This window comes from Camelus ferus, chromosome 17 (assembly GCF_009834535.1).
Source record: "Camelus ferus isolate YT-003-E chromosome 17, BCGSAC_Cfer_1.0, whole genome shotgun sequence".
NCBI classification, from domain to species: Eukaryota; Metazoa; Chordata; class Mammalia; order Artiodactyla; family Camelidae; genus Camelus; species Camelus ferus.
The window spans coordinates 34,570,832-34,585,009 of NC_045712.1; the positions used below are offsets into that span (position 1 = coordinate 34,570,832).

Sequence of the window (14,178 nt, forward strand, 5' to 3'; positions counted from 1 at the left end):
CGGTTTAGTACCAGCTCTCATTTGCCAAAGGACCCTGGACAAATGGCTTTCATCCACTCTTCTCATCTATAATGGACACGAAAATACTTTCCACTCAGGCTTAATGTGAGAATTAAGTAAGGTGACAAATGTGAAGAGCTGAAGACAGTGTACAGCAGATAGATGTTCCATAAAATATTGGGAGCCATTATTTCTAAAGCCTGCAAGGGTCCAGCGCCATTTACTCTGCAAGCCCTCCCCTCCACAGTAAACACAGGACCTGCAGTTACTGGGATGTGGGCCCTGCTACCTCTCCTCTGAACAGGATCCTGCGTGGCCAGAGGGAGGCATGAGCGAAGTCGTAAGGTTTATTTCTTTGGCACAAAGAACAGTCTGGACAAGCAAGCCTCATCTCCACTGAGGAGTCGGGAGGTGGGGGGATATTTGGGGCACCTGGACCCCATTTTCCATTCTCCAGTCCGTGCACGTCCACCCTGTATTCCGCTTAAGTCACGGCCTCTGTGCAAAATACTGGAAAAAAATAGAGATATTTAAAAAAACAAAAATCAAGGGGTGAGTTCACCCAGGCTTGTCTCCGGAGGCTGCAATCAGGTGGAGGCCCAGGAATACTCCCGGAATGTTTTGCAAATATTCAACTGTCCCGGTTGGTCATGCCCGTGTAGGGCCATCGAGGCGGGGGCCCTGGTCCTGAGTTTCTGGACCCCCTCAGAGTTCGATGGTGTCACTGGAGGCGCTGCGGGAGTCCCCGGGCTTGCAGGGAGGCTGGACCCTACTCTGCGGCTCCCCAGGCCGGGCAGGAGCAGGGGCAGGAGCTGGGGAAGACAGTAGCTGCACCGTGCTGGGCAGCTCGTCCAGGGGCAGACTGTCCACCGACGACAGCCCGTGGCGCCACGGGTTCCAGCTGATCTTGAGTGAACCCCGGGAGAAGCTGTCCGCGGAGCTGCCAGAAGCCGCCGGGTCAGGCTCGTCCACCACATGTTGGGGGACCGGCCCGCGCATGCGCACGTCGCTGAGCGACCGGCAGCGGCCGCGCAGGAGGGAAGAGCCCGAGCCGTCGAGCTCGGCGTCGGGGTGGCTGCCTCGGCGTGGCCGCAGCGCGCCCCCGGGCGGCGGGGAGGCCAGGCCGCAGCGCCGGAAGACGCTATCGCGCACCAGGTGCTCTCGGAAGAGCGCGGCGTCAATGCTGCGGCTCAGGTTGATGGGTGATGGCGGCCGCAGGTCCAGCTCGCTCATCGACGGCGCCGGCCCCACGCTGCTGCGGGACAGCTCCGGACCACCCTGGGGACCGCGGCCCAGCGACGCAGAGGAACCCCAGGCGCCTGAACTGGGCGTGGCCGGCGGCCCACCCTCCGCTGGGTTGCGGATGAGGCTCTTACTGATGTCCAAGGTACCTGCGCCGACGCCACTGGGCCCCGCATAGCAGTTGTTGGGCCGCTCAGGCACCTCGGTCTTGCCCGAGGGCGTGGGGCACGCCAGGCGCAGGAGCTTAGCCCAGCAAGCGTGCTCCGTGGGCGGCCTGGGCCGCGCGGCGGCCACAGCGGCCAGCCCCAGGGTGAGCGCCCACGTCAGCTCCAGCAGGCGCAGCCAAAAGTGGACGCCCCACCAGGCCCACGAGAAGCGGCCCACCCGGCCCGGGCCCGGGTACAGCCAGAGCGCGGCCGCCAGCTGCAAGCCGCTGGCCAGCAGCCCCAGCGCGCCCGCCACGGCCAGCAGCCTCGGGCCCGGGCTAGCATCCCAGCCCCTCGGCCCGTCCAGCAGGCGGCGACGGCACAGGCAGAGCGTGCCCAGAGCCACGGCCGCGCCCCAGGCGCACGATAAGCCCTGAGCCAGGAGGTTGAGCGCAGGCCTCACCGACAGCAGGTCTGTAGCGAGCAGCCCCACGCCGTGCACCAACGCCAGCGCTCCCAGGAGGAGCGGGTTCTGCAGCTGCTGTGGCAGCCCCGCGCCCAGGCCGAGCAGGGTCAGGGCCGCCAGCGCAGTGAGTAGCAAGGGGAAGGGCAGATTGTACAGCACCAGGCCGGCGCGTAAACCCAGCCGTGCCTGCGAGCCATACGGGTCGGTGAGCATGTAGGCGGATCTCAGCCCTGACGCCACCAGCACCAGCACCGCCGCCACCAGTGCCAGCCGGGGCCCCGCAGGGGCGGCTGCCAGCGAGGCCAGTGCCAGCAACGCGGGCAGCAGGAAAAGCACCCCCACCCCGTAGACATGCAGCTCCCAGGAAAAGCTCAGCACCCGCCGCAGAGGACCCCAGCGCAGGGGTGGTGCGGTGGCGTTGGCCGGGGGGCTGGAGGCTGGGGCTGATGCCATGGAGCTGGCTGAGGGCTCTGGAGGGGGTGGCTGGCCCAGGGCGCGCTGCGTGGTGACCCGAATGAGGCCCCGGCGTGACGTCGAGGGGGCCTGGACAGGGGGTGCTGGGGGATGGCTTTGGGGGCGCCCAGGCCACTCCTCGGCTTCATCTGCAATAATAACAATATTAAAATAGCCCTTTGAGAAGTGCTTTAGATTTTCCATCATTCTCTGGTGTGGTGAACAAGTTGTTTAACTTTTCCAAGCACATCTGTAAAATGCGGGTGGTAACACCACCTCCCTCATGGGGTTGTGGTGAGAGTAAATGTATAGCTTAGTGCCCAACACCCAGTAAGTGTTAAACGGATGGGAGCTATTATTCTTATTAACATTCCCACAGTTCTCAACAGGGGCTGCATATTAGAATCACCTGGAGATCAACTCAAATCAGAATCCCCTGGGCCTGGGCCTGGGCATTGGAATTGTTTAAAAACTCCTCCAGTGACTTGTAGGAGTTGGAGAATCACTGTGCTAAATACACCTGTTACGTTTAAGAATTTTCTAGCCCCCAGAGTGCAAATGAATTCTCCTGGAGTATCCAGTGAGTATTAGTTTATTATCCTAAGTTGTTTGAAGGCATTCTTTACCAGTTCCTTTAAGGAGGTGTTTGTCCCTATTCACTCCCCACCCCACCCCCCGTATATACCTCACACAGGTTCCTAGTTAATAGACAGAGTACCCGCTCTCCCCAAACCCCCAGCCGTGCCCTCACCTGGCTTCAGGGCTCCCACAGGGCTCTCTGTTCGGTTTGTAGTTGGGCCAGGGTCGGAGGGGCCAGGGATGAGGGACTTGGGGGTACCTGGGGCCTCCACTGCTCCTCTCACCCGCTGGGGGGAGATGGGGTCTGCTCCATTCACTGCTGCTATCTCTGAAATAACAAAAGCAGTCATCACTTTGCCTGACTTCCCAGCGTTCCCCAAAATCTCATCCCCCAGGAGGGAGGCACAATCACCCTCATTTGCCAGAATGAGGAAAGCGGAACCAAGAGGGACCAGAGGTCACGTGGAAACTGGGGCATCTGGCTGCCCTGGAACACTGCCCCCCCAGCCCTGCTCAGCACCCTAACTTTGATACCCACCTGGCTTGAGCTGTGCATCAGGAGTTTCTGTGGCTGGAGGACCTGAGTGCTGGGGTCCCGGTGAGCCCCTGACATCAGGGAGATCAGCCAGTTTGGGTGAGGGACTTGGAGAACTGACTTCCCAGGTCTCCCCATCTCCAGCCTTCTTGGGGAGCTCCAAGGGCAATTCGTCAGCAGGAGGAAGGCTTCTGGCCAATGCCAGGTCTGGCTGGGACCCAGGCTCCTGAGAGGATGCCCCCTCAGCTGGGGATACTGAGCCAACATCAGGGGCTGCTGGATCCTGCTGGGTGGTGAGAGGGCTGTGAGCTGTCTCCTGGACGTCCTCCTCACCCTGGCCCTGTCCTTCCAGCACTGGCCTCACAGTAGTGCCCAGGTGGGGCGCAAGCGTGTGGGGAGGACCCTTGTGTTCCCAGGGGGATGTCTCTGAGACCCTTGTCTTGTCTTTGGCCACCACCAGACTCTCATCTCCAGATGGCCGCTGTCCCACTTGGCCTCCAGGCTCCCCGGGGGTGGGGGGAACCGTGGCCATCCCAGGTTGGAGCGTGGAAGTTGTGGGGATCAAAGTGACATGGGGGGCGTCCACTGGATAGGGGACAGGTGCTTCTTGCTCCATAGGCTCCTGTGGTTCAGGACGTCCTGTCCAACCCTGAGAACTTGGCCCTCGAGCCACCTGGAGGTCATCAGTTACCGGGAGTCCTTCTCTCTGAACCCCATGGGCTGCTTTAGGTCCATGCAGGGCTAGGCCGAAGGAGTCTACGCGCCTCTCAGGCACTTCCTCAGCAAGGACCTGGGAGACACTGGAGTCCCCGGGGTTCTTGTCTCTGGGCTCCTCCCAGAGGAAGTCGAAGGCCTGGGGCTCTGTGCCAAGAGGGCCCTTGGGGTGGGCTCCTGGGATCAGATGTGGTTCCGAGTCCTCAAGTGGCCGAGGAAGGCCCCGGCCCAGGGCAGGGCCAGACCCCAGGGACAGCAGCAGCAAGAGCAGCTGGAAGCCACACACACGGCCCCACGGGCTGTGGGCCATGGTCCACTCTGATGCCTGGGCCTAGAGCCCTCAGCTTCCAGTCTTCACTGGATGAGCCTAAAAAAAAAAGGAGAGGGTGGGAGAGGGTAGAGCTCAGTGGTAGTGTGCATGCTTAGCATGCACAGGGTCCTGGGTTCAGTCTCCAGTACCTCCATTAAAAAAATAAATTAAACCTAATTACCACCACCCTAAAAATTCCTCCCAAAATAAACAAAAAAAAAAAAAAAAAAAAGAAAAGAAAAGGAGAGGGGGATGGCACATGAGGGTTGGGCCTCCCATGGCTGCCCCAAGGGGGCTGGTGGGAAAGAAAGGAGCAGCCCTTACCCCCTGCCCACCCCTTCCTGTCCAACCTCTTTATGCTGCCCAGAGTGACCTTTTAAAACTGCATCTGTGGTCACGCCACTTGCCCTGCTCTGCTGGCAAATGTTCAATGGCTCCCGACTGCCCTCAGGAGAGAGTATCAGCTCCTCCCCTGGCCTTCTAGGGCCACATCAGGCTGCTCACATATCCCTCAACACCCACTGCACTGTCTGATGCCCCAGGCCTTTACTCCTGCTGTTCCCGTAGGCTGGAATGCCTCTCCCTTCACCTGCACTTGCTGAAATCCTAGTTTGTTTTTTTTTAAATCTTCTTCTTGAAGGCCCTGCTCAAACATCAGAGAGGTAGAGAGGGAGAAGAATATGCCCTTGCCTTTGAGGAGAGACCTGGGTTTGAATCCCAGCTTCATCATTTCCTGGGTGAGTTACTTTACCCTCTGCATCATGGTTTTCCCATCAGTAAAATGGGTTTAAAAATCGTACCTAACTCAGAAGGGTTCTTCTAAGACTTACATAACACAACACATGGGCCAGGCCTGTAATAGGAACTTAATAAGCATTAAAGCCCTTTTACTTTTCCCTTTGGCCAGAAATCTTTTTTTTGCCACCAGCCCCCTTAACTCTTTCAACAAATAATTTGAGCACATACTGTTTGCTGAGCCTTGGGATAAAACAGTGAACAAGACTGACAAGTTACCTGCCCTCAGGGAGCTGGCATTGTAGGTAGGAAACAGACGATCAATACTTGTAAATAAAGCGAGCTATGGTGAACATAAAACGGGGTTAAGAGAGAGAGGGATGGGGGCCTACTTTACTCAGGGGTGCGAGAAAGCCCCTCTCAGGTGACTTTCAGCTAAACGTTGAATGGGAAGGAGTCAGCCACGTGATGATATCAGGAAAAAGCATTTGGAGGAGGGAACAGAAAGGCCCTTCAGCAGGAATGAAGAGCACAGCAAATGCAGGAGGAGAGAGCATGGGGAGATGAAACCAGGGGGGAGGTGCCTTCTCAAAGCTGAGAAAAGGCACCTGGGTTTTATTCTAAAAGTGTCCCAGGAATCCAGTGGAGATGTTAAGCATGGGAGTGACCAGATCTGCTAAGTGTTTTAAAAGGGGGAGAGAGGCCGGTGCAGAAATCAGGTAAGCTAGGACGGTGGCTTGTTTCAGCTTGGGTATTTCTTTCCCTGACACCCCCTCCACCCCTTCCCGTCACCCTGGTCTCACAGGGTGATCATCTCCTGTCTCCCCCACCGGCCTGGGGCTTCTCGAGGGCTGCATCTCTTATTTCTTGCCTCCAGGTGCATGATCCCCAGGTGGATAGTCTGGGGAGGCAGGAAGGGACCCCCGGCCAGGAGAGGGGGGATAGCGGCTATGAGACCCAGTGCCCGGGTATGTTTAGTGCCTGTTCCTTCCCTCTGGGAAGCAGGTGTGCTCAAAGCTCCCTGCTTCCTAATCCTTGGTGGCTCGCAGACACCTCGAGAAGCTGAAGAAAACTCCAGGCACTCTCCCCAGGGAAATGCCTAGGCCCAACAGAGCTTGTGGATAATTTCAGGGGGTTTAGAGACCCCCTTAAACCTATCCTCCAAACTGAGCTTTAGACTCTGTCTTGTTTGTTCGTTTCTCAAACATTCACCAAGCCCCTTGCTCTGCTCCTGACCCAGGCTAGGTGCTGGGGACCGAAAGAGAAGTCTCCGTTCCAGTGTCAGGAGTCAGAGTGAGCTGAGGGAGCAGGACTGAAAGGCCACTAACACAGGTCCTGGTTAATAATAGTACTCTTGTGTGAGCTCTTACCCAGTTAGACGCCTGTGCTAAGCTTAGCTACATGTCCTGGATTTCATGCACTCTTCCCAATACAAGCGGCTGTGGCTACACCCGTTTCACAGGAGAAAAAAAATGAGGTTCAGAGAGGTTGAGTAACTCGCCCAAGGTCACACAGCCGGCGAGTGGCCATACTAGGGGCTGTGAAACCCGCAGTGGCTCATTTTACACGGGGCGTCGGAAAGCTTTGCAGAGGAGGAGACTTCAATGGTAAGCATATACCATCTGCTCACCACCCCCAATCCAAGAGATGTAGTCATCTCTGGACTAGGAGGGGGCTGCCCAGCCCTGGGTTCCAGCTGCTGAAGAGATATATTTTTTGGTTGGTAGGGGGAAGTGGTTCCCCTGCCCCCAGGGACTAGGGTGAGGGCCGCCGCAAGGCAGCCTCCAGGAGCTGGTCCATCTCAGGTTACCTCTCCTTCTCCATCCCTCCCCTGGCTCCGCGCCTTCCCGCAGTGTCCCCGGTGGGGGTGGGCGCTCGTGCAGGCCCAGCAGCTCGCGCCTGAGAGGGGGGCTGCAGGCCATGCCCCCTGCCTGGGACCCCGCCATCGCCTCCTCCCTAGTCCAGCTCCTCACCTGGGCTCCGCGCCGGCAGGCAGCCCCCACGTTCACCTTGCGCGCGTCCCTGAGGCCGCTCGCCGCGCCGCATCCTCCGAGATGCTCAGACTTGGCTAACAGAGCCCGGCGCTGCCGATCGCGATCCCGGAGCCCGCCCACAGGAGCGCCATCCCCGGTTAACCCTTTCCCCTTAGGGGTGGATTTTTCTCCCAGTCCTGACCTCTCCTCTCTCAGATTCTCAGGGCCAAGAAGAGGACCGAGGTCACCTCCAAGCGATGTGGAAATCACTTCCGCAGCATCCCTGCAAAGGGGCAGCCAGTCTCTGGGACGCCTCCTGGGATGGCGAGCTCACTTCCTTTGCATCTCTAGACCTATCTCCTTATAGGGATACATACAGGCTACATACGATCTACAGGTTAACCCAACCTACAGCTTGACGTGTATCCTTCAGTTTTTTCAAGGCACAGTCACATGTATATTTTAAATGGAAATGAGATCACACTACATATTGCTCATATTGTAACTTGCCTTTTCCCCCTTCACTTTGCAGTATATCCTGCACACTTTCCATGTATGTTTCTACAGATCCATCTCATTTCTTGCATTCACTATTGGAGACTGCCGCATATGGTCAGCCTGACATTTTTATTTATCCAGTTCCCGGGGTGGGACATGTATGTTGTTCCTAGCCTTTTGCTAGCAGGAATAATGAAGCAGGGACATTCCTGCCTAGACATTTGTTGTGCACATGCACTAGTGTACCTTTCAGATAATCTCCTACCTGAGGCACGGTTAGGACTCTGGGTCTGCACATTTTTGGGTGTGTCTGTCAAAATGCTCCTGCTCCCTCTTTGGACAGCTCCCGATGTACTAAATATCCCCCATTCATTTCAATGCATTAAGAGAAATGCCCACTAGGAATACATTTGGTTATTAAATAGAATGTAAAATCTTTATTGGCACGGAGACATGTTCAGTGTAGATTGTTTATTTAAATTTCACTCATTTGAATTATAAAAATAATATAAATGGATTGTCCCAATTCAAGCAACATGGAAGTATTCAAAGCACACGTGAACTGTCTTATCCTTGGCCTCTCTGACTCTGCAACCCAGATGTACCCTCTTTTAATACTGTTTCCTTTGCATCCTATAAAAATATATATGTGCATGCATTTTACAAAATGGGATCATACTGTGCCTAATATTCCGTAACTTTGTTTTGCCTTACGCAGACATATGTTGGAAACATTTTTAAGGCTATGCGTACTAGCCCCACCCTTTCTTTCAACCAGCTGCACAGTATTGCATGATGTGGGTGTTCTATCAGTTTCTCAAACCCTCCCAACATTCCCCTACCAATGAGTAATCAGGTGGTTGACAGCCTTTTTTTAGCCTTTAATTTTCCCTAGAAACAGTACTGCAATAAATATCTTTACATACTGATATATGCATTTTTACTTGCTGATATTCTAAATTCTCTCAGATAATTATTTGTATGATCCCATTTTTGTTAGTATCTGTCTGTCTATCTATCTGTCTTATCCTTAAATATTAGAAGGTAAATAGTGGTTGATGTGATCTTTATCTAATTTTGCTTTTCTGTTTACCAATATTTTATACTACCATGTATTTCTTTTGTGATTAGAGATAAGAATGACAAATATTATTCTAAAAAGAAAGAAAATCCTGCCTAGAATTGAGCTGAAATCTCCCTCCCAGTGTTTTCCCACCTGTGGCTCTCACAGAAAACCAATATTCAGCCCTTAGTTGTGTCTGACATGTTCCAGTTTGAAGGGTGTTCAGTCCCTCGTAGCTGGTAAATGGTGGAGCCTGAATTTAGCTTTTCTAAGACTGGGAGAAATTCAGGCTTTTTCCATTTCACCATGTCATCTGACCAGCTTTACTTTTTTTCTTGTGGGAACCCCTTCAGGATTGTACAGGCATCTCATTTCTCTAGAATTTTCTCCCTCTAGATCAAATGTTCCCAGTTCTTTTAGCCTTTCCTTGAAGGACAGGATTCTGGGTTCTCACCATTGTGACATCTCTCCTTTCTTTGATTTTTACCAGGTCAACAATGTTCTCTTTAAAGTGGGACTCTTGGAACTGCACCTAGTTGAGAATAAGGCTGAACTTTCACCTCCCCTTTCCAGATCCCACTCCTCTATTAATATGACCTCACACTGAAGTCATGTTTCTGTCAGCCACATCACTTTATTGCCCAACTGGGTCTTCCCCATCTCTTTGAGTGATGTTGGTTTCTTGAGCCTCACTGTAGGATTCCACATTTGTTTGCTGCTTATTTTATCTTGTTAAGTCTAGCCAGTTGTTCTGATCTTGTGGGAAGTTACCTGGATCCTGGTTCTCTATATAATAGATAATTGGCATTTTTAGTATTGTCCAACATCCCTCTTCCTGACAATGTCTTAATTTCCTTTGAAGGACCTACACTTTTCCCCTGTGGGCAGTCATGGTGGGAGGGCAGTTCTGGGGGCCCACTACAGAAGTTGAGGGGTCCAGGTCCCTCCTCTTAGAGCCTCCTCTGAACTGTCTGATGAGTCTCCTTTGGAGATGCCTAAATCTCTCTGCAGGCTGGGAGCTGGTTAGGTTCCCTTGGGCAGTTCCCCTGAGGAGGGCAGGGTGTGTGTGCTGGGACCACTCATCCATGCCCCTGCAGAGTCTCACTGGCCTGACAGCACCCAAGCCCTTCAGTTCACTCAGGATCATCTGGCTGCTCCCTGGCTGCCCTTTTTGGAGCCAGGAGCTCCAATCCCATTGTGTCTCCAAAGCACGGACTGGTATGGGTTTTGAGATTCCAGACAAAGGCAAGAGAGATTATGATCCCTTTGTCCAGAGGCCAAGATGAAAGCTGATCCAATGGAAATAGGAGAATGGCTGGGGGTGGAGGTGAATGTAAGTGGGGAACGTGGAGTGGCAGGTATAGGTGAAGAGTATCCTGGCTCTAAAAGGAGCTCCTAGCATCATCCTGGAGACTCTGGGACAGCGAGGATGAGTAGGGGGGTGACTCCAGGCATATGGGGTGTGGCCAGCAGTTCCGTTTACCAAGTGCTTAGTCTGCCAGGAGCTATGCTACACACCTTACACGAGTTATTCTTTTTAAGTCCTCACAGCAGTTCTGTGTATTATTTTGCTCTCCATTTTATAGCCAGCATGCTCAAGCTCAGAGAGGTTAAGTAATTTGTTCAAGGTCACACAGCAAACAAGACGACAAGCTGTAAGAGCCAGTGCTCTTAACAGCAACGACACCACCTCACCCCTCTGGAAGAATCTCAGAGAGGGGTAGAGGGAGATGAAAACCCCAGGCCTTCCAGGTAGCCCCTGCTATGTTAGGAGTTTGAGTCTGAAAATAGGCCTCCAACTGAGATCTCTGGCAGGCGTGAGCAGAGAAACAAAAGGCGGAACAGGGGGGAGATGGCTGGGCCAGGCGAACCTTCTCTGTGCTCTGCTCACTGCCCTAACTCTGAGTGCATACACAGTTAGACTCCTCCACTGAACTGGCCAAATTGGGCCTCAAGGGTTCCTGGAGGCTTGACTCATTCTTTCTCAGATTTTAGCCTCCAGAGATACCAGTTAAGTGAACCTAATCTTTTTTTGAAAAGACGAATTGTGTGTGTGTGTGTGTGAATAAGTCTGAAAATCTGGTACCTAACATCAAATCAACTGTTCCTTATTCCATTCCCTCTCTCTCCCAATTCCTTTCAACTTCGTCTGGTATTTCTGATTATTTCTTCTGGTTTTTATATCTGTTTTCTAAGCATCAGACTTACATTGCTGATGTTAATTTTTCATTTTTTCAGTTTCAGATTTTCCCTATTGACTACTACAAAGGAACGTGAAGATTTAGCTCTTAAGTCACTCACCTTCCACATTTTTCTGTGCTGCTTTTGTTTACATAATCATTCTGCATTTACTGTGCTGGAACTATGAAACAGATTACTCCAGCTCAGTCAGGAGTGTACTGTGATTGTATTTCCTTTGCTAGACGTTCTGTTTTCCCTGGGGTAAGTGTTGCTTGATTTTTTTTTTTATTGTTGTTGTTTAATTTTCTATGCATCCGTCACTAATTCATTCCTCTTAATCTTTCCTTGAAGTGAAAAACAATCTGATGGTTTGGTTTCCCATCCAGATAAGAATATTTTCAAAAAGACTCACAGAATTCTACAATAAATACACACTATGTCTCTTAAGTCTTAAGATACAAATTATCTTCAATAAATAAATGGCTTGGAAAAAAAACAGGAGGAGAAATTGTTATAAAAAAGACTTCAGAGACATGGCAGTCACATGTCATGTGGGGGCCTTGTTGAGATCCTCATTCAAACAAACCAACTGTACAAAGGCAGTTTAAGATAATTGGGGTAATTTGAACATGGATCGGACCTTTGAATATACTAAACAATAAACATGTCTGGACTAGGGGAATAATGGCATTGTGGATTATCTTTTATAAATTCCTTATCTGTTAGAGCTATTTACTAAAATATTTATGCGTGAAATGATACTGTATCTGAGATTTACTTTGAAAACGTTCCAGAAAAAAAGTAGGTTTGGAAGATGTATGAGATAATTATTTATTATCAATGCAGGGAGCTGGGTACATCTTTATGCTCGCCTCTCCACTCTTGTGTGTGGTTGAAATTTTCCATAATAAAAAAATTTAACTGAAAACGAAATTCCTAAAGAAATGGGAGAAAAGAAAAGTTGCACAGAGCTGGCTGTGCATTTTGTGAGCTGACTGCAGAAATAAAACATTTTACGTATCAGGTACTCACTCATTTTGGAGGCGCCCGGATACAGAAATCAGGTTTTTGGGCCCCGCTGATCTTCCCAGGCTGCCCCAGAGCCTGGGAGACAGGGAGGTGGGACCAGAGTGAGAGCAGGGTCAGCAGGAGGGGTGGCAGGACTGGGGGATCAGAGTACGTGAGTCACTCAGGGACATGCTGGCGGGTGGACCCCTGACACCCCTCTGCACCTGCCGTCACAGATGTCTCCTTGATGCCCTCCTTCTGCAGGCTGAACAGTCTACAAGGGCCTCTTGTAGCCATGACCATGAGAGATCTTGATATCAGCTGCCAAGGGCTTATGATCTCCTTTCCCCCTTAACAGTTTTAAAATGAGATGTAATTCACATACCTTAAAATTCACCTATTTGAGGTGTACTATTCAGTGGTTTTTAGTATATTCAAGAAGTTTGTGCAACTATGACCATAATTTTAGAACATTTTTATTACCCCAAAAAGAAACCTGTACCCAGTAGCCTGTACTCCCTACTTTGCTCCCCTCAAGCCCTGGCAACCACTAATCTATCTTTTAACCCTATGGACTTGCCTGTTCTGGACAGTTCACAAAAAAACAGGATCGTACATGTGATCTTTTGTGATTGGCTTCTTCATTAGTGTGTTTCACAGCTCATCATATCATCCATTATATCAGAACCTCATTCTTTTTAATTACTGAATACTATTCCCTTGTATGGATGTACCATATTATATATCCATTCTTCAGTTGATGGACATTTGGGTTGCTTCCACTTGGTGGCTATTATGAAAAAGTGAACAATCATGCACCAGTTTTTGTGCGGACAGGTTCTCGGCTCTCTTGAGATATCTATGCAGGAGTGGAAATGCTGGATTATATGGAAACTTCATTTAACTTTCTGAGGAACTGCCAGACTGTTTTCCAAAGAGGCTGCACCAGATGATCTCCTTCTGGCAGATGGGGAGACTGGGGCCCAGAGAGGGAAGTGTCTTATGCAAAGCCACACACTGAGTCAGAGCAAGAGGGCAGGAGCTGGTCATATCAAGGCCTCAACTCCACCCCGCTCCGACCTCACTGCCGTTTGACTCTCACCCTAACTCTCCACACCCACTTCCACCCCATCCCTCTCCCTGCCCAGCAGCAAATCCCTTCCATCAGTCCCTCCCGAAGGATCCCAAAGCCACATCAGGATCATGATCACATTCACATCTGCAGGGTGACTGACAAACTCTCTGCCATCTGGCCCTGCTTCTGCCTCATGTCTTTTTTTTAAGCAGCTTTGTTGAACTATACTTCACACACCATGCTGTTCACTCACTTAAAGTAGCCCAGTGCTCATCACACCTTTTTATTCTCTGCACTTGCGGATCATGCGGGTCTTGTTCTGGTTTCATGAAGACAGCCCCCGCTTTTGGGACCTTGCATATGCTGTCCCCTCTTCCTGGGATAATCTTTCCTTCTATTTCCCTGGCTCTGTATATATTTCCTTATAACTGGTCTTGAGATGGGTTGAGTCCTTCTGCTGGAACGCGTCTCCTGACCTCCCAGGCTGGTTGGAGGACCTACAGGACATTCCCACAGCCTCTGTAGGATCGTCCCTGCCACAACATGTGACACACAGTCTGAGCTTTTAAGGTCTTGCTCACATGCACAGAGTCTGGCAGATGGTCAATGAATGTCCTTTTGAGCCAGTAGAAAGATCTGAAAATACCTAGCATGGCCCTGGGCAGACTGTAGAAATCCAGGAAATATTTGCAGACTTCATGTCCTACTAGGACAGGGCAGTACCTCCTTTTGGGAACATTCCACTCAGTTTGGGTGATTAAAGCATAGAACATGATTGATTTTTATTCCTGGAACCCACCAGGACGACGGCATCCCCGTTTTCCTTTAGGGAATCACCCCAGCCCCACCTTCAGTCCTTGCAGTCCAGGTGGGGCTAAACATTTCCTGGAATTTGCACAAGACCCAAATCAGGTCAATTATCCTGACTTTTACTGGAATTTTTCCAGAAAGGGGTGCTTTTCACTGGGGTTACTAAATTGGTGTCTCTGTGAGAAGACAAACTGCTTGAGAGTAGAAAAAAGCAGACTTGAGGAAGCCACTGAGCCCTGATGACGTCCTTTGAGGCCCTGGGTCCAGGTGTACCTGAAGCCACCAGACCACAGGACATTTTAGTTATTGAGCCAATTTACATTCATTTTTTAGAAAGTTGCTTAAGCCAGGTTGAGTTCTGTTCCCGTCACTCGCAACTGCGATATTCCC

At 51.3% G+C, this 14,178-nt stretch overlaps 1 protein-coding gene across 1 annotated transcript; it reads right to left on the reverse strand.

The window, feature by feature from the left end:
- Positions 1 to 333: 333 nt before the first annotated feature.
- PRRT3 (proline rich transmembrane protein 3) lies at positions 334 to 7,222 on the reverse strand. The gene is made up of 4 exons (XM_032458912.1): positions 7,154 to 7,222; positions 3,425 to 4,502; positions 3,059 to 3,214; positions 334 to 2,456 (listed from the first exon to the last, which is right to left on the reverse strand). Exons 2-4 carry the CDS (start codon positions 4,443 to 4,445, stop codon positions 706 to 708), a joined length of 2,928 nt encoding a protein of 975 aa, XP_032314803.1. The 5' UTR covers positions 4,446 to 4,502; positions 7,154 to 7,222; the 3' UTR covers positions 334 to 705.
- Between the last annotated feature and the right edge of the window lie 6,956 nt (positions 7,223 to 14,178).